Source organism: Microchirus variegatus, assembly GCF_963457635.1.
Source record: "Microchirus variegatus genome assembly, chromosome: 21".
NCBI classification, from domain to species: domain Eukaryota; kingdom Metazoa; phylum Chordata; class Actinopteri; order Pleuronectiformes; family Soleidae; genus Microchirus; species Microchirus variegatus.
Genome location: NC_139822.1, coordinates 11,604,604 through 11,631,549, shown reverse-complemented (window position 1 = coordinate 11,631,549; position 26,946 = coordinate 11,604,604). Strand labels below are relative to the sequence as shown.

At 39.2% G+C, this 26,946-nt stretch overlaps 2 protein-coding genes across 2 annotated transcripts in view; both read right to left on the bottom strand.

Moving 5' to 3' along the window:
• The window catches only part of LOC310942616 (calpain-1 catalytic subunit-like), a gene marked incomplete at both ends in the record, with an annotated part of 30,698 nt that extends 21,890 nt beyond the window's left edge, over positions 1-8,808 (bottom strand). The window contains 17 exons of the mRNA XM_083908027.1: positions 352-430; positions 570-638; positions 823-884; positions 993-1,050; positions 1,606-1,674; positions 1,826-1,871; positions 3,218-3,420; positions 3,779-3,957; positions 4,276-4,436; positions 4,703-4,777; positions 5,353-5,438; positions 5,526-5,600; positions 6,182-6,356; positions 6,487-6,620; positions 6,706-6,824; positions 8,182-8,251; positions 8,572-8,808. Of these exons, the coding sequence (XP_083764153.1) occupies positions 352-430; positions 570-638; positions 823-884; positions 993-1,050; positions 1,606-1,674; positions 1,826-1,871; positions 3,218-3,420; positions 3,779-3,957; positions 4,276-4,436; positions 4,703-4,777; positions 5,353-5,438; positions 5,526-5,600; positions 6,182-6,356; positions 6,487-6,620; positions 6,706-6,824; positions 8,182-8,251; positions 8,572-8,808 (1,897 nt within the window). The remainder of the gene's footprint in view (positions 1-351; positions 431-569; positions 639-822; positions 885-992; positions 1,051-1,605; positions 1,675-1,825; positions 1,872-3,217; positions 3,421-3,778; positions 3,958-4,275; positions 4,437-4,702; positions 4,778-5,352; positions 5,439-5,525; positions 5,601-6,181; positions 6,357-6,486; positions 6,621-6,705; positions 6,825-8,181; positions 8,252-8,571) is intronic.
• A 2,604-nt stretch (positions 8,809-11,412) lies between these two features.
• On the bottom strand, positions 11,413-25,307 carry LOC310942615 (calpain-8-like; the record flags this gene model as incomplete). Its single annotated transcript, XM_083908026.1, has 22 exons — positions 11,413-12,095; positions 12,637-12,689; positions 12,925-13,041; positions 14,402-14,480; positions 14,627-14,695; positions 14,893-14,954; positions 15,055-15,112; positions 15,550-15,618; positions 15,757-15,796; positions 17,561-17,763; positions 17,845-17,856; positions 18,174-18,407; positions 19,107-19,363; positions 20,134-20,294; positions 20,619-20,693; positions 21,179-21,264; positions 21,358-21,432; positions 22,923-23,097; positions 23,224-23,357; positions 23,443-23,561; positions 23,835-23,904; positions 25,074-25,307. 22 exons carry the CDS (start codon positions 25,305-25,307, stop codon positions 12,069-12,071), a joined length of 2,409 nt encoding a protein of 802 aa, XP_083764152.1. The 3' UTR covers positions 11,413-12,068.
• Positions 25,308-26,946: the final 1,639 nt, after the last annotated feature.

The window sequence follows — 26,946 nt, the reverse complement described above, 5'->3', positions numbered from 1 at the left end:
TGTGAAGCGAATGTCGGCTCAGTTCATAATCTGAGGTGTATGCAGCTAAGTTTCACTTTTGCACAAAGAGACTTTCCAACATTTAATAGGTTCTGTTCCATCATGTACTCACTTCTTGTTGGAACCGTTTTATTAGTGTTCCAAACTGATCTTGGACAGACCAAGCGAGAATAGAGAGGGGTGTGCTGGTCATCACAACAATGTTTCAATTTTGATGATAAAAGTATTTCGGTAGAAAACCAAAAATGGCTTTTAATGCAATATATGGCCCATCATTTTCAATCGCCAAATTTTCGGTGCATCCCTAATATTTGTTACATTACATCGTAGATAATTGTGTTTCATATCCACCTGAGGCCACGATCGCATTTTTGAGCTCTTTGAGTGACAGCATTCCCGTACGTGAAACATCGGAACTGAAGAAAATGTCCTGGTAGAAGAGAAGAGAAGTTACTCGTGCAGTACAACAAATCAGGAAAACCTTCTGTATCTTCATTCACTGTGATTAGTAAACTGTACAAAAAGTGTCATTATTAGGAAGCAGCCAGTCATTATTTTTTTCTTTTTACCTTGTATGTGACAACCTTGTTCCATAGACGCAGAAACTCTAAACCGTTCAGTTTGCCTGTGATGGATGTCTTAAAGCCAATGTTAAGGTACTGAAACAGCAGCAGTGTAGTTTCTATGTTAAATATTCATGTCTGTTAAAAGAACCACTTCCTACTAGACTATGTTCAGAACTTCAATGTACAGTTGAAACCCCACCCATGGACCCATTATATGTACTTTAAAGAAATTCATAACCGGTGTCATTTAAGATACGTCCATCAGAGCGACGATGCTACGACAGGCGTCAAGGCTGAAGCCTCCAGATTTCAAGTCTCCTAAACAAAAAAAAGTGGAAAAAAAGAAGTTAATAAACACTGCACAGCAACATAGCAGTGCAACAAAAGTGTCCACTATTTTTATGTTTCAACTGTTTCTGTCCAAACCTTTCAGGATGCGATCATTTAGAATCATCTGAAGCTTCTCAGCGTCCACTTCTTCATTCTGAACATGAAATCAAAGCAAAAACAGACTAAATACCTATCCATTTGAATTCAGAATTGTTAGTGAGAAGAGATAATTCGAAGAAGTACATCCTGTAGTTCTGACATACATTAAATAGTGGAGTCCTTCTGTATGTCAGTTGCAATCTACAGACTCGCCTTCAGAGGGAATATTTAGGCTACATTTTTCTTAGCCTAAATAAAGAGTGATACATCAGTGGTTGTGATCAATTAATAAGGTTATTGTTGAAGGAAAAGTTAAAGAGGAAATGAAAGCCATGTCAGTCACTTAAATTGATGTCATTTTAGAGAAAAACATTTAAAGAGATGCTCAGAGCTCCTGTCCATAGGAGTGTCACTTTTTCTTGGTATGGATTTATTCTTTAATGGCTTACCATGCACATGTTAACTGAGGTCAGTGAATATAAACAGATGCCTTTTATCTTCTCCTTCTTTTGTGTTTTATGGCGATTGGCATGTGTAACTTTAGATTACAGTCTCCTTTTACCTTCATCGAGGTCATGGTAAGAAAGTCAGAATTAAGAACAGTTCTTACCTTGTCAGAGAATTCGAGGAAAACATCTCTCTTCTTCTCATCGTCTTTTCCATTATCGGTTGGCACAGGCTGCAAAAGATCAAATGCTATCAGCTTCAGATGAACAACGTACTGGGTAATACACATTTATTTTATCTTACCAGTGTAATAAGTGCTGAAAAGAACATGGAACAAAGCAGCAGCACCAAAGACATGGATAATATTTTACAATCGTACTCACCTCTTCTATTTCTCCATGATTGTGGTTATGGTGGCCAGAATGCCCACTGAAAGTTAGAACAAGAGACATCAGCAGATTACTTGGTAGTTGGCCGTGGTTGGAAAGTAACATATGAGCGTTAACTAACTTGATGCTCAATATCTGTTATTCTGTTATCTGTGAATGTTTTCAGAAAATTATGAGAAATTGTTGGAGTGGACATTTTTCTCCTGGACAAGGAAGCAACGTCGGCCATAGCTATTATGTAAACTGTTGTTACGGTCTGTTATCGTAGGCTCGTGCCTTTCAAGCAGACACACTTTCCCTTAAGTCCTCGCTATTGCTGACGCGTAAAAATTAAATATTATCTGAGGAGCTGTGTGGGTTCGCCGTTGAACGAAGACGGACAAGGAAAAACGCAGAAGTAAATCATGGCTGTTCTTCTTAACTAAGACCGAGCCCGACACAGATCTCACTTCTGCTATGTGAGTGGACTCATTAGCATTTAAGCTAACGGACTTCATGCTAACATGTTAGCATTAAAGTTAGCAGACTTCATTGAAGCAAAAATAACAAACAGATGAATTATTTATCGGCCGAAAGAGAGCAGGACGTGTGTATGAGTGTACGAGTATACGTGCAGGAATTATGAAATAGACGCCCCTCTAGTGGTCACATAAATTCCAGCAATGTGGTTCCTTGGGTGTGTTGTTATCAAGTAGCTTCGATGAGGTTTCCACTGGCACTTTGCTCAGTGGTTATCAGTGTTATCATTTGGTGCGATGGACATTGGTTTGACTCCCACGTTACCCTTTTATACATGCAAACCTCTAATATATATTTTTTTCATGTTATGAACTATAACTAACTTCCTATCTCTTTCTTTTTTAGTCCAAACCCTAACCACACGAAAACAACCTATTTGAGTTGAAAATACTGCTTAAACGTCCCTATGGGTCATATTCACCTTTGCAAAGTTTTGAATTGGAGTTGCAGTAGCCGATTAATTGGTCTTAAAAATCTGTGCTAAAATAGGTATATGCTGCTTTAAGGCGTGCGCTGACAATAAGCTATATTTCCCACAATGCATGGTGATTGTGTTATCCGCACAGTGACCGCACCGCTACTAGATCGTAGTGTATCATTGTATATGCATCATGTGACGAGTAAAATTGAATAAGTAATAAATACAGAAAGTTATTTAGCAATATTTTACAGAGTAGTTACCTTTATTTTACATTATATTTGGTTACATTTATTCTGTATGACAGTTGCATCTGGCCCTTTGAGGGTAACCATTATGCTGATGTGGTCCTCAGTGAAAATTAGTTTGACATATATATTTTACAGATATCACCTTTAGTTGCACATGTATGACATTTTTAATGGTTTATCGAATTCGGTGCAACTTACTGGACGTGAGTCTCCGTCTTGGACACAACAGTCAGGATAAAGGAGGCCGTCTCGTAAGGATTGAAGGTGGACGGGACAATCACGTATTCTCCGGGCTTCAACCCAATGAACTCCATCACCTCACGCGAATTCATGTACGATTTAGTTTGAGCCACAGGTCTGTTGAAGAAAGAGGCTGGAAACTTGCCCTTCAGTGCCTTGTACTGCAATACCAATAAGAAGTAGATGTTTTATTTCCATGTGCAGCTGAATGCAAAATAACAAAGAGTTCTAAAATGTTACTTACTTCTTCAGTCACCTTTGACGAAATCAGACGAAAATGAGTTTATGTTGGGGACAGAAGAGAAAACATTATGATGAGAATGCTAATTATATAAATTGTGTAATATTATTAACCATTTACATGATTCTCAGAGGTTAAGTTATGCACATTTAAGTACAAATGCATGCACAAACATATTTCACAGCTTTGACATTGATGTGCTTTCAATACATACAATTTTACGCATGATAATGTCCACCTGATAATGTGACAGAAAACCAAACATTTGGAAGATAAACTTTCATATTTACCTCAAATATTGACAATCCAATATGGAGGTTTTGGACCAGGCGTCTATTCCTTTTGTCTGGTATTTGCATGAGACTCAGCAGCATGTTGTTTTCCCCCTGATTCTTAGAACAATCACTGCGTAACTGGCCAATCTCAATCCGATACTGTGGATTAGTCCAGAAAGTGTCTGGGAGACAAACAGCAAACAACTTTGCATCAAACCATTTTGCCAAGAATAGAATTCATCAGGTTATTAACTTTGTCCTTACAATGACCGGCACAACTGAGCAGCCTAAACAAACAGACATTACATTAATGTACTTAACAATGCTGTGTACCGTTAACATCAGAAGTGGGAACCAGAGTTAACACCACCTCACATCATGATGTTCCAGTTGAGAAGAAAAATGTATCTCGTACAAGGTGTTGTGAGGTGCTCTGACTGAGTTAGAAGAAAATCTGACTTAACCAAAACGTTGAGATGCAGATTTCACATATTTAGTACCATAGTTATTCGGGCATCCTCCAGCAGTGGTTCCTGCGAGCCATCTGCCTTCATGGACTGACGTCTGCCAGTGGCAAGAAGAGCCTCCATCGAGAAAGTCAGGACACAAGCAACAGATGTCAAGATCCTTGTAGAATTTCATGAAGTCCTCCAGACTCATCCTGTTGAAATCAGACACTGATTAGTCTTATCCTGATTACTATGAAAAAAAAACAATCTGAGATTTATTTGCTTGATGAAAATAACTTGTTCTGCATCCAATAACGATCTGCATTGCCGTGTGTCAATCAAATTACAATGTAAACATTGTACTTTGTAAACTGCCCAGCCCTCTTTTTGACTATGAACCATGAGTAATGAAAAACAAATAATGTTCCATTTTCTGTACACATTTTTTCAAAATGATATTTTATTTCAATATGCTTACCAAAACTCCCCATCATCAATCCCTGTGAGGCAAATCTCGCGATCTTTCGGACTCACGGTTTGCCACAACGATGAACTTTAGGATGTAAGAGATGGGGAATATTGTTAGAAATTGTCAGTAAAATTATAACCTGCAGTAAGCAAGAGAACATGAAGCATTTTAAAGTGGAAGCACATACAGATACATAGCGCTAGTTAAGCTGCAAAGAATATGGTTGAAAATGCTAAGAATCACCCACAAAAAGTTTCCTCAGATTCCTTTCTTCTTCAGACCTCGTATTTGAGCTTTAGATTGTAACTGCTGAGAAATCATCAGGAAAAAAATGTGTTGAATTGTGTTAACTGTCAGTAGAGATGTTCCAATTATTGCTACCTTAGGCCAAGTGGAAGGGAACTGGGCTTGTAACTGCAGGGTTGCCAGTTCTAATCCCTGAACAGGTCAAGGGCTGAGGTTAGAATTGGTTAAATGCAGAGGTCAAATTTACTATCACTGATTTGTGTGTGCAAGTAAAACTAATTCTGACTCTCTGTGGTCTAGGTGTGATTTGAAATGCCTGAAGGAGAAATTATGGCGCAAAAACAACTCTGAATACCTCACCCAAGAGGCAGGAATCTCAAACCTACTTCTTAAATTTTTTTTTTTTTTCTTACTTATCCGACCAGGCTCCATTCCACTCCGTTTCACCCCAGGGATTCCACAACCGCACCAGGTGTAAGGGTCGCCCTCCCCTCATCATCTGACCATAAGCACCAAAGAGTTTTTGCATCAGAAATGAATAAAATACATTTTGTGTGATGAAATCCGTGCAAAGTCAGTTACTCACCTCATGCACACCCGTGACAGTATAGGCATGGCCTTGGACCACTCCATTTGGAAGCACAGTGTTTGCAGCCGTCTCCTGAAATGTAAAGATGTACATACACCGTACGTTATCAGTAAGCAGACCTGTGACATATTAATTAAATATGAAGCCATGTTGGGAACAGGGCTTCCACATACTGACAGTGAAAAGCAACATTACACACACGAGACACACAGATTTCAGGTATGGCACCATCATAATCAATCATAAACATTTTCTCACTGTCAATTACACCGAGGTTCAGTTCACAATCCGGGCACTTCTCCAGGTCACCGTGGTATCATGATGTTTCAGAAAGGGCCATCATCTACCTTAGAATTTTGTTGAAGTTGCTCGTAAATGTCAGGTACAGTAATACGTGCCAATCTGATTGATCATCTGACATGGCCAACCATCATGAAAGACAAAATATCATGTGGTCTGTCATCACTATACCAAAATGTGGGAGTTTCTGAGATGGTGGAAGTTGCTGCAGCTTCAATGAATACATTTATGTGATAAAGGTTGGCACTAATCAACACCTAGTAACATTCAATAGGTGCCTGTTTGAAGGTGGTGCCTGGTAACTTTCAAAAAATGAATGACCAATCGTTACCACTTATTGTATATGTGCTTACCCCCTGAGGTGTCCCACAGCTCATCAGTGACGTCGCGTTTGTAGCTCTGACCATGAGCTCCCACAGGTCTGAAGGAGGATCCGTCAGGTTGATGCACATGTGGACACCACCAGTGAAGTCCACCATAGCCTCTGTTGGAGTTCCAGCATTCATGTCTGAGTAAGAGCCACAGACCCTGGCAGGAGGTGCAAAAGTACTGTCATTGATCACATGAAAAGTGGGCGCAATCTCACTCCGACACTATCTGACTGAGAAATGCCTTTGCCTAATTTTTTCTGACTGAAATTTAGGTTTTTATGTCATACTTTGCATAGGCTTTTTCCAGCAGAGCAGGCCAGAATTCATTGGGGTCTTTGGAGCGGACAAAGATGAGCTTGTTATTGATTGTTGGTAGCTTGTCATCGATGACAACATCCACCCATTTCCCAAACCTCCAGAACTAAATAGTTGAGAAAGAAAAATGTATTATAGCAAAATGAGACATGCTGCATTCACCACAGTCAGAGTTATCGTTGTTACTTTACCCGAAAGTGGAATATCCCGCAGTAGTCCTCATCAAAAGTTTGTTCTAGAGGTACGACTTGTTCGAGGATGGCTTCCTGGAATGTCAGAGCACCAATAGATGCGAGAAACCAGCAGTCACCTGAGTGAAAAAGAGTCACCGACATGTTTGGACTGTGTAATAGAAGTGATTAGATGTAATAATAACAAAAATGCAGCCAAGAGGCAGACAACACATTGGTCCAGTGGTTTTGGTAGCTCCAATGTTGCTATATTTGAATCATATCAAGCTGAATATCAGGGTGCTGTCCATTAAAGGTCAAATGTGCCAAAAATGAATATGTTTGTATAAGTTTCTAATCACTTTAAAATTAAATAGAATGTGTTATTTGTTGCCTTAAAATAAGGCATAAACCTGATACATAAACCTGTGAGAAACAAGGAGGAGTTTGGAGATTGGAGAAACTTGTAAAAGAGCATTTCCAGGCTTTTTGGTATGTAATGATTATAGGCTTCACAAATGTTATAGGTCACAAATTCAGGCTTTAAAAAAGGCATTTTTTTCATCTTCTTCTGTGTTGTTGAGTCAGATTTTTGATTAATTTTATATCACATTTTTAGTAATGATATAAAGTAGCAATAATTAAAAAAAGTCACAAAATGAGCCAAGTGAAATTTGAACTGCGACGCATTTCCAAATTTCACAAATTCAATCTGATTTTAATTTTTTTTTTGCTCATGTGCGTTTATATAGCTGGTGATTTTTTATAATTTTTTTCATCACATTTCCGAGGTTGTGCTGAAAAAAGTATATGAAACACTAATTTGCACATTCTTATAACATATGTATATAATGTATGTTTCAACGTAGTCATGGAAAAAAGCAGCCGAAATGCTCTGTGTTCTAAGGGTTAATGTACCTCAAAACAGAATTACTATAATTCAGACGTCGTTTGTTAGCCTGTGGGCTTTCTGAAAGGTCAACATTAAATCCTCAAATATTTGCTATAGGAGTGGCCATTTGGATGTCCCTCCCCCCAACTACTTTTTTCTCTAAAATTCAAAAATGTGCCTTGATTACTGGGTTGACTGACTTGAGTTCTGGTTTGGTGAGTTTCACATGACAGCATGTATTTAAAAGTGGGATTGTGTGATCTTGTTTGGGCTTGAATTCGTGCAACTGGACAAAAGTGTCTTCTGCACTTTGGTCACAATGACTATGATGATAATGATTATATAATCTTGTTTGATCTTCTACTATCACAGTAAAAGTAACTTGTAAATTCTCAAATTAGGCTTTAGAAAATTTGTTTCTCAGTAAGGTGCTTAAATTTGCCGGGCGTATTATTGTATTTTCCCTATGTGCTGAAAAAGAGAGGAACATGCATGATTTGTAGCCCTCTTTCTTCCTTTTATTTGTTGTCTGCCTTCTGGCTGCACAAGCATTTATTAATAGCACTGCTGGAAACTTATGAATGAATGAATGAATGATTCCCTACCGATCACGCCTTGACCAAAGTCAAATCTGGAGACCCCGTCAACAACAAACGACGGCTTGGAGACAATTTCCTGTAACAGAGCAATTGATCACAACACATGTCAATGGTTTAATACGGTGGTTCTCAAACTTTTTATACCACATGTGAAAATATTGAGCTCTAAGTAACCACTTTCATCACCTACGTTGAAATACAGTGGCGTAAACAGGCCGTTCAAAGTCAGCTACAGACTTTTAACAAGAGGCAGATTTAGTCCCAATAAGATAATCTATTTTCTACACACTCTGGTCAAAACTCCTCTGCTCCACTCTGACCACATTCACTGGTATCAAGTTCTAAAGCACTATGTCCAGCTTGTTTTTTTTTTCCCATTGCCACCAGGACACTCACATTTGGTCTCTTCCACACAACTCGAGCCATGTTTGAAAAACTTAGGACGTCTCTGCCGATAGAGTTCTTGTCCGGGGGGAACATTTCATCAAGGTACTTTGTGTGTTTGATGGCTAAGTACTTCTTCAGCTGCAGATAGTCTTGGTTTAGGAACCTCTTGGGGTTAGTGTAGGTCCCATAACCGTCTTTCTTGTGACGTGCATCGAGGATGTTCCTACACACACCTGGGTAAGACATTGCTGCGGTGGTTCAGCTCTGTGAAAAGAAAAAAAGTCACATGTTCATATGATCAAAATGAAATGGCCAAAATCAATCCAGTACATCTCTTGAACATAAATGTTAATATAAATAATGTCAACTATCTGTAAAACATTGGTTTATATAAATGTGAGCATTAGTGCAGATGTTATCAGTAAACCATAATGGAAAAAAACATGGTTGAATAATGAAACTGCTTCTTTGTCTCAGAAAAAGTTCAAGATCAAAAATATCAGTATCAGTAAAACAGTTCATTTTCACTTGCAGCAGGTTGGAGTACATTTTTCAGAAACCAACACCACCTCAACTAAAACATTCTGCACGCCTTCCAGCTTCTTTTGCTGTCCAAGCTGGACTTTTCTTTTGAACCTCAGTTCACCATTATTTACAAACTTGTTGCGCCGGAATCTGGCAATTTGAGTCACTGACGATCATTTGCATGTTGCACACACTTACAGTTTTCAAGGGACAGAGGTTCAGGTGGTTCAGGTGCAGAGTAGGAATGAAAGAGGCTGAAGTTCTTTCTATAACAAGTCAGTGACCCATCACAATGATTATGCTGCTGTTATTTTTCAATTAACAGTATATTTATTACAATTTTGGAAGATAAAATCTTACTTGGGATCCTGATTAAAGTTGATATTGCATTTTAACAAGCAAAACTTAAAATATCTTCTCCTATAATTATCTTACAATCATGACGACATCCATGGGAAATGTTTGTACATGTGTACATTCTGCATAATTTTAGAAAATGTGTTGTATTTTGTACTGTAAACAGGTGCCTTTTGTGTATAGCATTAACAACAAGTTACTTATCAACAGCCTAATTTCCCTGATTGATTCTGTCACATTTGAACAAAAAAATACATGGATTTTCAGTCGCCAAACATGTTCAATACTGGGGATAAAACTACAGATTAAAGCATAGATATGAAGATGCTCTTACCTGTCTGGAGCGTTGCGTCTAATGTGATCGGTGAGTGCAAAACAAGTGAAGACGCAGTTCTTTTAAATCCCTCTTTAATGCCTGAGGCCACGACTGTCAGCACATGATGAATTCTCACCAGGGTTTTCTCCCGGATGTATGCAGACATGTATAGACTTGTAGACAGTATATGATTTTAGACAGATAGTACAATATATACTTTGTGTCCGCCTGTCCATACATGTAAAAAATAGTTCAAGTTTCAATACTATATGCAAATTATGTAATTTGCCTAAGTTCACGTCCATGTGTGTGGTTCTCACAATCACATCAGAGAAGTAATGGAATGAACACAAAAACATGAAAAACAAGATACACAGGAATATTTAAGTGTAGTCCTTATGGGTGTACATGTATGTGTGGAAGAAACACAGAAAAGGAATAATAATGGCAATACATGTAGTATGATAATTGGATATTTCCTTGAAATGAATGTCCGTTACACTCAAACCATGATCACGAGTTCACACAATGTTGAGTGGGCCTTTTTTGTTTGTTTGTGTTCAGGCTGTATCGACATTCCAGCGGCCCATACAAAGGGCACTTTACATCACGACTGAGCAGCCGAGGTGAAAGAAGCACACAGCGCTAGTAAAGCTACATTTTTTATTTTATTTTACAAACTCAATTAACACCCTTCCCTTTGCCAGTGGTTGCTCTGCCCTGTGGTGTTTTTATTTCTTGTGAAATGTGACATCACAGATGTGCTGGAAACAAAGCAATGGAATTTGAGGATTGAACGATTCAGATGAAAGATTGATTGATTGATTAACGATAAAATTGACTTTGAGCCCAGTCCCGAGTTTTTAAAAGGATAGTTGCAAGAGCCAGAGGATGAATGTGCATCACAGCGCTGCACCAGAAGTGGCGCATCTGTGGAAAAAATAGAGGAGATGAAAAATAATTTAACATGTTTACCTGGGTCTTCTTATGTTTTTACTGATGCCGATTGAAGCTAAAGCTGATAAATACCTGTGCGTATTAAAGGATCATTTGACCAGGAAGTGAATGCAGATTATACGCATTCCCACTGGTGAAAAACCCATTGAAATTCACTTTACGTCATGACTGAGCAGAAGATGTGGAAGAAGCACATAGCGTAAGTAAAGCAACATTTGAAACAAACGACAATATAAACACAAGATGAAGTAAACATATTAACAAGACATTTACAAAGACACAGCTAAAATACACACACAAAGGTTTTTTTTTAGTACACATTTTGACATCAAATATTGAAGCATTTTGTCAGGAAATATCCTGGTAATTTAATTGCTGGCCATTTCATTTGTGTTTAATCTTTCTTTTTTTTGAATAAAGCTGTTTAATGTAGTGAAATCTCTTTAATAAACTAAAATAATCAATAAATGCTTAATACTAAATTATTGATACCTCTATTTCTGTCTTCAGCAGACACAATTAATTACAACACAATTAAATCCATCACTGTACTTATAGATCAAGTTTTTAATGGAAGACACAATGTCCAGTTGTTTTTTTTTATTTGCCATGTCATCGCACCATTTTTAACCATTTAATTTTCCCTTTTTCAAGAAAAAAACATGTCCAACCAAGGAACGTGTGAGGTATAAAAGAAAACTATTACTACACTTGTGGGAGGTGGGAAAGTTTGTAATTAGGGCATTTTACTTCACTGAAAAACATTTCACCTCCTAATACAAGAAGCCTTTATTACTGCAGTTATAAATTGCTGTGCCTCATAATTATTTTGTGGCAACATGGCATTTAGTTCCACGTTCCACAGTGAACATACTCCCACAGTTCACACTTCAGCAGTGAATGGAAAAGATAAATGGTCATTTTCCTCCACCTAATTCACCAAACTAGCCACAGACACCATCTTTAGCATGTTACCATGATTACACTGGCTATGTTTTCATTATGAACCACAATTACATTTAATCAATCACATAAATATAGGCCAAAACCCTAAAAAGGATAAAGTAAAGTTTTAACCAAAGCCTAACCCAGACCCATGCTGAATTGAAGTAAAAGATATAGATAACGGTAAAATGTTCCTCTCAATTTACTCCACACATTTGTCAAAATCTGTTTTAGTGTGTACATTCCCAGTCACCTACATATCAAAATGTCAAATGAAGACCATGATTATTGAAGCGTGGACTGGTAACAATAGAAGGGCACTCTAACCTGTGCGGTTTATCTTAAAGAAACACTGTCGGGCACATTGTGGTCACATCAGTGGTCCTGCAGCTCATCTTCTGTCTGGTTAGGTGTAGATTGAAAGGTACATCCACTGTAAATAAAGATGGGATACATTTTCAATGCATTTCAGAGTATCTCTAATAATCAGTGCTTAATGTCAGCATAATTTCCTTGGAGAACAACACTTGTGAAGTAAAAGTGTGTCATATTTTCTAAGACAAAACACTGGTTGCAACATTTTCAATGAGGCCCAAAGCTGAATTTCATTTGGGATGCCCCATGCACCACCTCAGAGTGGCCAGTGCTTAACTATTATTGATACAGATTTAATAGTATAAATTGCATGAATTATAGTTCTGTTATTTACACCAAACCAGTGTCACTCCTGTTTTTTAACATTAGAGGGCAGTAAAATCACAAAAGTGGCCTTGTATTAATTTGCACGTTTGTATTCAAAGTGAAGCACTAAGTGTGTGGTGACACTGAACTTGAATTAGATGACTTTGGTTTTTAAAACAGAACAGACGTGCAAATGTGCACTAATTGTATATTTTTATATATAAGGGGCCCTAAACAACTGCTCTGTGGACTCAAGAAAATGATAACATTAAAATGATAAGAGCTTGTTCTACCTCTGATTCGCCAAGACTGATGACGGATCCATCAGACAACTGGCGGAAGAGTTCTGTCGACAAAAAGACAAACTTTTAGAACTCCAAATACTGTAGAGGACAGGAAGTGGAAGTTAGATATATGTTCTTGAGAGCTTTTGACACAGTTTTAGAAATTGAAAATATCTTGAAATAAGTATTACTCTTCATAGAAAAGCACAAACTGACATTAAACATATCAAAATGAAGAAAATCAACAGTTAATATATGTACCACAGGCACTGTCATCAGTTGTCCAAATGTACTTACTGTACATGCAGTAGAAGCGAAGGACGAGAACGATGAAATTCTCCAGTGTGATGTGTCCAGAGGAGGTGCCGTAGCGCAGAGCCATCATATTCAGCATGCTATCGCTGACCCTCATTCCTGAACAACAGATATCAGGCAAATAAGAAAACTAAAAAACAAATAATTGTATTTTACTTGAAGCTTATTTTATTTTTGACTAAACTATCAGACTCTCGCACACTCAAATCTCAATGTTACCCTTTGCATGGCAGCCATTTTAAAAGATCACAGCACAAACAGTACAGGTAAATAATTTAAGTGATAATGGACTCAGTTCCATTGAGCTTCAAAATGGCTGCTGTGCATAACTGAAATGATTTGTTGCAGCGTATTATCGGACAGCAGGCATGTTGAAGACAATAGAGTTAGGATCTGCATTTAAAGTCTTTTATAATTAAGAAAATTTACTTTCCACTGTCAAGTAAGTCATAAAGACGCTACTAAACCAACCAACCAACCAAATAACAGCCTGTGAAAGCTTCCTCTAGCTTCCAATTAGAGTCTGGATTCTGGAGGAAGGTATTTTGGACCATTCTTCTTTACAAAACGTCCAGTTTTGATGGTTTCCGATCATGGACAGTACGCTTTAAATAAAACCACACATTTTCAAAAATATTCAGGTCTGGTGACTGAGATGGCCATTCCAGAACGTTGCATTTGTTCCTCTGCAGAGTACAGAGAACAGGCTTTTTCTGCATTGCTCTTCCATACAGCATCTCCTTGTGTAAAGTGCACTGAATAGTTGAACGATGCACAGTGACACCATCTGCAGCAAGATGATGTTGTAGGTCTTTGGAGCTGGTCTGTGGGTTGACTGTGACTGTTCTCACCATCCTTCACCTCTGCTTATCTGACATTTTTCTTGGTCTGCCACTTCAGACCTTAACTGGCGTTCAGTCCCAGCTAGACGAGAGTCCTTGGCTTTCCTATTTTATTTATTATATTTTTACTTTTATTTTATTTGTTTTTAATTCTAATTTTAGTTTTTGTCTTAAACTAAGCTCTTACTATTCCTTTATTGTTTTTATTTGTTGTCGTGTTGTTTGTGGTTGTATTGTGTTCAAATTAATTGTGCAGCACTTTGGCTCAACTGAGGTTGTTTTTAAATGTGCTTTATAAATAAACTTGACTTGACTTGACTTGACTTAACTAGAACTGTGCCTGTGGTCTTCCAATTCCTCACAATGTTCCTCACAGTTGAAACTGAGAGCTTAAATCTCTGAGATAGCTTTCTGTATCCTTCCCCTAAACCATGATGTTGAACAATCATTGTTTTCAGGTCATTTGAGAGTTGTTTTGAGGCTCCCCTGTGATGGACTGGCGAACTGTCCAGGGTGTACCGCACCTAATGCCCTATGTCAGCTGAGATAGGCACAGCACTCCCCGCGACACTCCGGTGGAGGATAAACTGGTACAAAATGGATGGATGGATATCTACCTGAGGCCATGATTGCATTTCTGAGCTCTTGGATTGACAGCATTCCTGTGCGTGCAACATCAGACCTGAAGAAAATGTCCTGCGAAAAAAAAGAGAAGTTACTCATGTGCAGTACAACAACTCAGGAAAATGATTCTGTATCTTAATTCATTGTTATTAGTAAACTGTAGAAAACGTGTAATTATTAGGAAGCAGCCAGTCACAGTTGTATTTTTTTCTTTTTACCCTGTATGTGACGACCTTCTTCCACAGACGCGTAAACTCTGCACCGTTCAGTTTGCCTGTGATGGACGTCTTAAAGCCAATGTTAAGGTACTGATTCAGCAGCAGTGTTGTTTCCTATGTTCAATGTTCATGTCTGTTAAAAGAACCACTTACTACTAGACTACGTTCAGAACTTCAATGTGCAGTAGAGAAAAAGGAGAGCACCCCACCCATGGACCCATTATATGTACTTTAAAGAAGTTCATAACCGGTGTCATTTAAGATACGTCCATCAGAGCGACGATGCTACGACAGGCGTCAACGCTGAAGCCACCAGATTTCAAGTCTCCTAAACATAAAAAAAGTGAAAAGAAGAAGTTAATTAACAATGCACAGCAACATAGTAGTGCAACAAAAGTGTCCACTATTTTTATGTTTCAACTTTCAACCTTTCAGGATGCGATCATTTAGAATCATCTGAAGCTTCTCAGCGTCCACTTCTTCATTCTGAACATGGAATCAAAGCAAAAACATACTTATTTGGTCACCTGTCCATTTGAATTCAGAATTGTTAGTGAGAAGAGATAATTTCGAAGAGGAAGTTTTAGGAACAATTTTAGGAAAAGATCCAATTGTGAGGTCTGCGCTCTCCTAGTGCTTTTCTAGTTTCTTATTATTTTCAGTAGAGAACGCCAGGACACCCTGCTGGATAAAAGCCTGTGGGTCAGTCAGGAGCACTGCAGAAAAACATAGCTTTGACAATCGCGTTGTCTGAAATCGCAATTTCGATCAGAATACAATAAATCACTCAGATGTTAATTAATGACGTTATTGTTGTAGGAAAAGTTAAAGAGGAAATGAAAATCATTTAAGTTACTTAAAAAAAGATTTTTTCCCCTTTTGTTCCTCTTTTTTAGAGAAGAAAATCAGAAGAAACTTCTTACCTTGTCAGAGAATTCGAAGAAAATATTTCTCTTGTTTTCATCGTCTTTTCCATTATCGGATGGCACAGGCTGCAAAAGATCAAATGCTATCAGCTTCAGATGAACAACATACTGGGTAATACACATTTATTATATCTTATAATATAATCTTATAATATGGAACAAAGCTGCGGAACCACATTGATAATATTTTACAATCATACGCACCTCTTCTATTTCTCCATGGTTATGCTCTTCAGAATTTCCACTGAAAGTAAGAACAAGAGACATCAGCAGATGACTTGGTTGTTGGAAAGTAACATATAAGCATTAACAAACTTGTCACGGTCATTTTTACTTTGACACCTAAGATTAAAGTTTGGCATTTGGGAAGTTAGACGGATGCTCAATATCTGTCTTTGTGTTTACCCTGTTTCTTCACCCTAATATATGTACAGTCATTGACAGAAGTCTTGTCACACAAGGACATAGTAGCTTAAAATGGCATATAACTTTATTTCCAATCAATCTATTGCCACAATAAATGGTTAAAGATGCATTATGTAATAAATCTAAAGCAACTGGCCCTAAAATCCTCCTAATATGTCACAGAGACTCAGGAATAATGTTCATATAACAAACTGAACTCATCAACAACAGTACAGCCAAAATATTTGCATTAAAAAAATATTTTGCAGACTGCAAATCATGTTTATGTTTTGGCATGTGGCGCCACCTACCGCTGTCTACCAATCATTGCAGTCAGTAGAGTCTCAGCTGCCGAGCAACCACGGGTTGCCAGTTATGTCAGAAAACGAAAAAAAATCTAAAAGACCTCGGTATTTTGTCGTGTCTTGATATGATTCAACAAATCCCAGCTTAGAGCTTCACCTGTGACAAATACTGTTATTAGCACATTCCCAGGTGTGTATTAAAACACCCCCAGCACACCAGACTTTCATGTGAAGTGCAACCTGTCCTCTGACAACATGCCACAGATTCAACCACAGACCAAAGCGTTGATGATCAAGAGCCTGAAGACCAAGCCTGCTGCTGAGGTGGCAGATATCTGTTCGCTCTATATGTTCATGACAAGCCCAGGTCAGGCAGACCCTGTAAGACAACTGTTCCAGTGGAGCGTTTGTTGCTTCGACACTCCAGGGCTAGCCCTTTTTCAACCAGAAACCCCTGTATCTCCAAGAACGGTTTGTCAAATTCTCTCTCACAGTGGTCTCCATGGCCAAATTAGTGCTCACACACCAGCATTAGACAGAAGACAACAGATGAAGATGATGCGTTCAAATAAAGACAGTTGAAAGTGGAGAAAATGTTGAAGAGAGACATGTTGGGGTGGACATTTTTCTTCTGGACAAGGAACATCAACCAAGGTTAGCTATATGTGAACTGTTTTTACGGTCAGCTATTGCTGACACGGAAAATCAACGAAATATTATCAATGTTTATGAGAATAGAATGACTGTGCATATGTGTGTATGAGTATAAGTGCAGAGATTGACATGGTAACTATGGGTCGTTGCAAGCAGGAATTGGAAAATAGAAAATTGGTGCCCCCTCGTGGTTGTATAAATTTCAACAATGTGGTACCTTGGGTGTGTTGTCATCAAGTTGCTTCAGTGAGGATTCCACTGGCAGTTTGCTCAGTCGTTAAAGTGTTGTACTTTGGTGTGAATGACATGGGTTTGACTTATGTCATCATCTATAACTTACTGCCTATCCCTTTCTCTTTTATTTTTTTTAGCCCTAACCGTAACTGCACTAACACTTACGCCTATTTGAGTTGAAAATACTGCTAGAAACTTACTTCTGGGTCATATTCAGTGGTTGGCCAAAATGGCCCATAGTGATGTTTCAGTTGGAGGACAGGTTGTACAGAAAATCTGGCAAATACACCCATGCTTGAATTGGAGTTGCAGTAGCCGTCTTAAACACTTATATTTTACAGCTATCACCTTTAGTTGCACATGTATAACAGTTTTAATGGTTTAGTTAACAAACCAACTTAGCAACTTACCGGACGCGAGTCTCTGCCTTGGACATGATGGTCAGGAGGAAGGAGGCCGTCTCATTAGGACCGTAGGTGGCCGGGACGATCACGTATTCACCGGGCTTCAGCGCAACGAACTCCATCACCTCACGTGCCCTCAGGTATGTTTTTGTTTGGACCACAGGGTTGGTGAAGAAAGAGGCTGGAAACTTGCCCTTCTGTGCCTTGTACTGCAATACCAGTAATAAGTAGATGTTTTATTTCCATGTGCAGCTGAATGCAAAATAACAGTGTTCTAAAACGTTACTTACTTTTTCAGGCACCTTCGACGCAATCAGACGAAAATGAGTTTATGTTGAGGACAGAAGAGAAAACATTATGAAGAAAATGCTAATTATGTATATCGTGTCATATCATTATCATTTACATGTTTCTCAGAGGTTAAGTTATGCAAATTGTAGTACAAATGCATGCACAAACATATTTCACAGCTTTTTGATTTTTTATTAATATTCCTGGATATAAAACTTGATTACATATCATTGATGTGCTTACAATACATACAATTTTAGGCATGATAATGTCCACCCGGTAATTTGACAGAAAACAAAACATTTGAAAGATAAACTTCAATATTTACCTCATATATTGACAATCCAATATGGAGGTTTTGGACCAGGCTTCTATTCCTTTTGTCTGGTATTTGCATGAGACTCACCAGCACGTTCTTTTCCCCCTGATTCTTGGAACTTTCACTGCGTAACTGGCCAATCTCAATCTGATACTGTGGATTAGTCCAGAAAGTGTCTGGGAGACAAACATGAACACTTCGAATGAACACTAACATAATGTATATTAATGGCGTTAATGAAAACTCACCCCATGAGAAGATAAAAGATTAATTCGGGCTGCTGGCTTCATGTTGTCATCTCAGAAGTAACTACTGTGTCTGTTCCTCAAGGTGTCCAGTTATTCTCATATCCTGCTCTCTTTCGGCCGCTAAATAATCCATCCGTTTGTTGTACATAAACTTTGGAGTGCTAACTTGTATGCTAAAGCGTTAGCATAGAGTCGGCTAGCTTATATGCTTACAAGTCCGCTCTCATAGCAGAAGTGAGATCTGTGTCGGCATGACCAGAAGCCTCAGTCTTTGTCAAGAATTACAGCCATGATTTAGTTCTTCTGCATTTTTCCATATCCATCTTCATTCCACGGTGAACACACAGCAGCTTCTCGAAGCACAGTAGCAGTGAGGAGGTAGCCGCACAGCAGATTGGCCGCAAAACAAAGCACTGGAATGTGATATCTCCACACACTAACTGGGAATCGCTTCACAAGATCAAACAACCCTTCAGATACAAAGTTGATGGTTTAAGACCCACAATACTGTGATTTGAAGCATGAAGTGGCTTCTACGAAACTTCAACTTGCACAATTTTGAAAAAAAAAGAAGATTTTTTAGTTTACTCGGTTTGCGCTGGGCCGACTTGTTGCTGGTTTAGCCATGGCAGGTCACATAACATGGGTTTGGGAGGAACCTGAAAAGCTTAAAGGTCCAGTGTGTAATATTTACGTGGACGTATTTCCACAGTGGCGCACCCAGGATGCAGTGGAACAGGTGGAGGCAAGGTTGCGACACAGCATCCGAGTGGGCACAATGACTGCTGGGAGGGCCGGGTAGCAATACAAAACCTAGCTCCAGTAAAGCCAGTGGAAAGGAGAAGCAGAATCTGATCCAGGAGGAGGCACGTGCCGAGGTGGAGGAAGCTCGCTTCGGCAGAATGGTGGGCATGTTCAAGCAGGGGGCCTGGACCAAGTGGGAGTATTCAGCTGGCCAACGTACAATTGGCATGCTTTTAATCTGTTTTGAGACCGTCAGGAACTTGAAGCTTCCATAGAGTGGTCCTATCTCACATATGCGAGTTATGGCGGTCTACTTACATACATTAACTTGATTTTATGGTCAAAAACCTCCTAGTTGCTGCAAACGAGCCGATAGAAATCTCTCCTCACTGAAGCTCTCGACAGCCGTGCTGTTTCAGACCGAAATCTCACCCCCAGAAGACTGACGTGAAGTGTTGTGATTGGCCTGCCAACGAGAGCTTTTCCAGCTGTTTTGTGATTGGCCAGGTAAGTGATCCTTACGTAATGATTCTAGGCTTTTTCAGACCTGAATCATTTGTTGCGAGACGACAATAAAACCCAGTTTCTAAACTTCAGGGCTCCATAAACGAAGTAATGGTACAGACGCACACCAAAAAACAGCGTTAATTGGAACTTCCGGTCTATGGGAGACACTGCAGTGACTTTGTTTTACACGCGAGCACAGACTCCATCTAACACAGACACTGGACTGAAATATAGCAGCCAGTTCATTCAAATGATGTTTCCTTTGTAATGGAGTTACCAGTGTGCCACCACAATAATTCATAAGAGATTAATTAGCATCAGTTAAATGATTATATTTCAGACTAGTAGACCCTAATTCAGTCTGTAAGGTGTCTTACATATGTCTCCATGTCTTTCATCTACGTATTTGGTGCCATGCTTGTCTTTTTTAGGTAATACGCTAGCAGAGGATTTCAGACATTGAGATGTACCAGAGTACTTTGGGCATCCTCCAGCAGTGGTTCCAGCGAGCCATCGGCCCTGATGGACTGATGCCTGCCAGAGGGAACCAGAGCCTCCATCGAGAAAGCTAGGACACACGCAACAGATGTCAACATTGCTGAAGAATTTCAGCAAGTCCCCCAGACTAATCCTGTTGAAAAAAAGACACTGATTAGTCTTATCCTGATTAGTATGAAAAAAACAATCTGAGATTCATTTGATCGATGAAGATGACTTGTTCTGTGTTGTTCACTCAAGGTGAGACATCCAAGCATTGCATCTGCATACAATCTGCATTGAGGCATATCAATCAAATTACAAAACATTGTACTGAAAACTTTTCTTGTATATATAAAACTGCCCGGCCCTCTTATTGTACCTTTTAACTATGAACCATGAGTAATGAAAACAAAAATGCCACAAATAATGTTCCATTTACCGTATAAACATTTTTAAAATGATATTTAATGCTTACCAAAATTCCCCATCATTAATCCCTGTGAGGCAAATCTCACGATCTTTCGGACTCACGGTTTGCCACAACGGTGACCTTTAGGACGTAAGAGATAGGGAATATTGTAATAAATTGTCAGTAATATTATAACCTGCAGTAAGCAAGAGAACATGAAGCATTTTAAAGTGGAAGCACATACAGTTACATCGCAGTAGTAAAGCTGCAAAGACTCGCACACAAAAATATTCCTCATAATCCTTTCTCCTAGTTCATTGTGTTAACTGTCAGTAGAGATGGCCAAGCATGGCAACCTTATGCCAAGTGGAATGGAACTGGGCTTGTCACTGCAGGGTTGCCAGTTCAAATCCCTGGACGGGTCAGTAGAGTAAGTGCTGACCACTCAGGTCAAATTCACTATCACTAATTTGTGTGTGCAAATAAAACAAATTCTGACTCTAGGTGGTCTAGGTGTGATTTGTAACGCCTGAAGGAGGAATTAAGGTGAAAAAAAACAACTCTGAATATGTCACTCAAGAGGCAGGTAACTTAGGCTTTTAAAATATTGTTATGATTTTTCTTACTTATCATTCCAGTCTCTATTCCACTCTGTTTTACCCCAGGGATTGTACATACGCACCAGTTGTACGGGTCGCCCTTCACTCATCACCTGAACATTAGCACCAGAGAGTTTTTGCATCAGAAATAAACAAAAGACAACATTTAGTATGATGAAATCTGTGCAAAGTCAGTAGTTACTCACCTGATACACACCCGTGAGTGTATAGGCATGGCCTTGGACCACCCCATTTGGAAGCACATTGTTTGCAGCTGTCTCCTGAAATGTAAAGAAGTGTGTACCGTATGTTTTCTGTGCAGAATTTGATTCGTAAGTGACATGACATCAATTAATTTAATTCAATCTGAAAGCCATGTTGGCAACAGGCAATCGGGTGTGACAGCTTCATACACTGGGTTCAATTTCATTAAAGTGGACCCATTCAAAATGCCAACTCCACCCAAAAATTACAAAACCTCTTTGTGTCATTAGCACTTAATATTTTATCTGAGGAAAAAGCTGTCACTCATAATAATTTATCGCTGCCAATAACACTGAGGTTCAGTTGACAATCACCTGGCACTTTTCCAGGTCACCATGGTATCATGAGGTTTCAGCTGAAGTGCTGAAGCGTTATTAATGTTCATCTACCATAGATTTTAAGTCGAAGTTGCTTGTAAATGTCAGAGGTTTTTGTGACATTGAGGAGCTTCAGAACACTTTGTCAAAGCTGAAAACACCATCTTTGAGGTTTTGAGTGGAACACAAATAGTGTTGTCAGTCCTCTGAACAAGACACGGCAGTAATCACTGTGATTGTCAGAACATGGCCAACCATCTTGAAAGACAAAATGTCGTGTAGTCTGATTGTGAAGCTTCTTTTACTGTAGACTATGTCGGTTCATAACGTGAAATAGGAAATAGGTCAGAAGTAGCAGTTAGCCACCAAGAGGTGACTGCAGTGTTGGAATGGAAGTATAAGCTTACTTCACACTTGAATTATAGGGTGCTTTCACACCAACAGCATTTGGTGTGCACCAAACGTTTTGGTCCCTTGGTTCGGTTCGTTTACGTAGGTACTTTGGTGCGCAACAAACCAACCGCCCCAATTTGGTACAGTTCCTCTGGTGTGAAAGCAACCAAACCAAATGGAACGAACCGGTATAGTTCAATGTATTATGGGTATGAGATGAGCTACGGTATAACCCTGAATCCCCACTGGGCGCGTTACAGCAGCTAGCGATCAGCTCTAGTGATCCGGAACTTTCCACGGTGGTGACGCGTCTGGTGGAAATCGAAGGGGGAGTCTGGTTCCGGTGCCGATGGTCTTCACGGTCTATTTTGGTTCGTTTAGAACTATGCATATGCGAAAGCAAACCTTATCCATGGTTTACCCCAACTTTTGCTCTATGTGACCTGGGATTAGCACCAGCAGCACCCCGATCCTCATGTGGAGGATAAAGCAGTAGCCGATGGATGGATTTTCCTGAAGACCATTCACATGTAGAATGCAAAAATGCTTGAAAATTAACTATATATAGTCGTTACTATTCCAAAATGTGGGAGTTTCTGAGGGTGGAAGTTGCTGCAGCTTCACTGAATACATTAATGCGATAAAGGATGGCACATATGAGTGGACATAAGTGTAATCGACACCTAGTAACATTCAATAGGTGCATTTTAGAAGGTGGTGTCTGGTAACTTCCAGTTTCAAAAATGAATCACCAATCTCACCGCTTATTGAAAAAAATGCATGTTGTATATACTTACCCCCTTAGGTGTCCCACAGCTCATCATTGACGTTGAGTTTCCAGCTCTGACCATGAGCTCCCACAGGTCTGAAGGAGGATCTGTCAGGTCGATCCTCATGTGGACACCACCTGTAAAGTCCACCATAGCCTCGAGCGGCGATCCAGCAATCATGTCTGTGTAAGAGCCACACACCCTGGCAGGAGGTGCAAAAGTACTGTCATTATGAAAAGTGGGAGCAATCTCACTGCGACACTATCTGACTGAGAAATGCCTTTGCCTAGTTTTTCTGACTGAAATTTCGTTTTTTTTAATGTCATACTTAGCATAGGCTTTTTCCAGAAGCGCAGGCCAGAATTCATTTGGGTTTTTGGATTGGACAAAGATTAGCTTGTTATTGATTGTTGGTAGCTTGTCATCAATGACAACATCCACCCATTTCCCAAACCTCCAGAACTAAATAGTTGAGAAAGAAAAATGTTTTATAGCAAAATGAGACATGCTGTATTCACCACAGTCGGAGTAATCGTTGTTACTTTACCCGAAAGTGGAATATCCCGCAGTAGTCCTCATCAAAAGTTTGTTCTTGAGGTGCAACTTGTTGGAGGATGGCTTTCTGGAATGTCAGAGCACCAATAGATGCAAGAAACCAGCAGTCACCTGTGAAAAAGAGTCACTGACATGTTTGGGCAGTGTAATAGAACTTTGATGTTAATAACCAAAATGCAGACAACACAGAGACTCAGAGTTTCACATCACAGCATGCATTTCAAAGTGGGATTGTGTGATCTTGTTTGGGCTTGAATTCGTACAACTGAACAAGTGTCGTCTGCACTTTGGTCATGATGACGATATGATGATAATGACACAAACATTTATTAATAGCACTGCTGGATACGCATTAATTATGAATGAGTGAATGAGATTCCCTACCGATCTTGCCTTGACCAAAGTCAAATCTGGAGACCCCGTCAACAACAAACGATGGCTTGGAGGCAAATTCCTGTAACAGAGCAATTGATCACAAAACATGTCAATGGTTTAATACAGTGGTTCTCAAACTTTTTATATCACATGTGAAAATGTTGAGCACTCGAAGTAACATCATCATCACCTACGTTAAAATACAGTGGTGTAAATAGGCCGAGCAAAGTCAGCTACTGACTTATAACAAGAGGCAGATTTATTCCTAATAAGATCATTCGTTTTCTACACACTGACAGTAGAACAGTATTTCTGATTCCCCCCCCAAAGCCTCGTTTATACTCGCACTTCTCCCCCCTGGGTCACCACTCTCTCTATGGGCTCGTCTTTTGCCCTTCACAAAGCAATTCCTCTTTTTTTTACTAATAGTACTAATATTCCTTTCAGCCGTCTCTGCCAGCAAAAGTAGTTATTATCAGTGTTCTAGACATAATTGTCTGTCATTGTCCAATCAGAATCATGAGATTCAAGTCATGTTTTATGGTCCCGCCTCTTTTGGGGCAATTTGATTGACGTGGAGAATCGCCCAAGTACTTTCCCATTGACTCTCATGTTAAAAAAAAATTTGGGGCATGCACAAACATACTTACGTCATATGCCAACTGAGCAAAGAGAGGAGGGGATATCTTCACGTCACGTCTCCCAATAAGTTGTTCGCCTCTCCAGTGGTGGCACTCTAAGCGAAGCTCACCATTTTAAAAATACACGGAGGATTGTGCTCGTTTAACCGGTCCCAGCACTAACTGATAAGTACACATAGTTTTACCAGTGCCATAGAGTTCACGCTTTCATACTTGTTAGCTGTTTATGGCTCGTAGCAGCGGACAGCAGTCATTTGAGGCGACGTTCGTGAACGCGTTTGCTAACATTGGTGATTTGTATCGCTCAGGGTTTAACTAAAAGTAATGTAAGATGCATTTAGCAACACATCTAAAGATCTAATTCTGCACTTTCCTTTACACTTAATTAATAATTTGACTGGACTAACTTGTCATTGTTGTATGCATCTGGTAAATGCAACATGCAACCTCCTTGCAGAAAGGCGGGGGGCCCACCAACCACAAACTGCAACATTACTAAGTGATAAGGACTAAGTGATAAGGTAAGAAATTACAAAACAATCAAGTTCTAAAACACTATTTACAGCTTGCGTCCTGGTTTTGTTTCCATTGCCACCAGGATACTCACCCTTGGTCTCTTCCACACAACTTGGTCCAGTGGAAGATTTAGGGAACCTTTGCCGATGGAGGTCCTGTCCGGGGGGAACATTTCATCAATGTACCTTGCCTGTTTGCTGAGAATGAACTTCTTCAGCTGCAGATAGTCTTGGTTTTGGAACCTCACGGGGTTAGTGGAGGTCCCATAACCGTCTTTCTTGCGACGTGCATCAAGGATGTTCCGACACACACCTGTGTAAAACATTGCGGCGGTGGTTCAGCTCTGTGAAAAGAAAAAAAGTCACATGTTCATATGATCAAAATTAAATGCCCAAAATCATTGCAGTACATCTCTCCAATAAAATTAATGGATAATATCAATAATGTCAACGTCTATTTGTGTAGCAGAGATTTGTCTTCTGCTAAAAACGTTCAGCTTGTCTACGTTGGTCCTTCTGGACATGAGGCTCTTATCTGTCAGAACCAGAAGTAAGTGAACTAGGTGGTTGATCAGATGGGACAATTGCAAACAGAGGTTGAACTCAGGAAACTGCTTTATTAGATCAAAAAAAGGTAAAGGGTGAAAATATCAGTGCAGTATTTTTTTAAGTTACATTTTAAAATCTACATCAAATCAGTGACAAAGAGCAATCGTCAAACAATCATGTCCTTATAGGACTTGCAGCAACAGTTCACTTGCAGCAGGTTGGATTACATTTTTTCATTAACTGGCACCAACTCAACTAAAACATTCTGTACGCCTTCTAGTCTTGTCTTGTTTGTCTTTCGCTGTACATGCTGTTGCAGTAGCGAAGTTGCCAGAATACACTCTTACAGTTTTCAAGGGACGGAAGTTCAGGTCAGTGACCATTTCATTGATTTTGTGGCTGTTATTTTTTTCAATGAACAGTATATTTATGATATTTTCTCTCTCAGTTTTCTATAATGGAAAGCACTATGAAAGATACAATCTTAATTGGGATCCTGATTATCAACTTCATGCAACTCAAGAGTCGTTGCAATAACGTACATTTCATTTCATTGAATTACAAAAAAAAAAAAGCTTTTAAAAGTGAAATCATGACGACATATATATAGTCATGCATTTAAATGGCATATGGGCGTTGGTAGATTGACAGCCTGGACTCCTAAAAAAGTGTCACTATATTTCTTCAATCTTCTTTAATGTGTACATTCTCTATATCTTTAAAAAATGTGGTCATGGTTTGATTAGCCTTCACTACAAGTTACTCACTTTCACTACAACATAACAACTTTCATAACCAGTGTATGGTGATCATCACCCTAATTTACCCTACATCAGCCAAGCTCCACAACCAGTTGAAACACTCAAATTGATATGCACATACTGCACGTGTCCAAAAAGTGAGCTCACAAATATCTGTGATTTGCGACGAGTGATCGTGTCTTTGCTTAAATGTCCAATTTATTTTGATTCTGTCACATTTGAAAGAAAAAATACATGCAAACCTTGTTCAGTACTGGGGATAAAACTAAAGACTAAAGCATAGATAAGAAGATGTTCTTACCTCAGTCTGGAGAGAACGTCTTGTGATCAGTGAGTGCCAAGAAGTGAAGACGCTCTTCTGAATGTTTATTTAAGGGATAGGCTGGATAAGTGTTGTTGTATAAGTCAGTGACACGTTAACAACATTGACTTTGCCATTTCTATGAACCAGGCTCACCTATTGAAATACATTTTTGGAATCGCTCTTCAATGCCAGAGTCCATCACTGTCAGTACATGGTGAGATCTCACCATTGTTTTCTCTTGTACAGGCGTATTCACTGGTGTATGAAAGACACAATGTATACATATAGGTATAGGTATATAAATATAAAAGAAGAGTTCAAGTTTAAATACTTTATATGTGATTTGCCTAA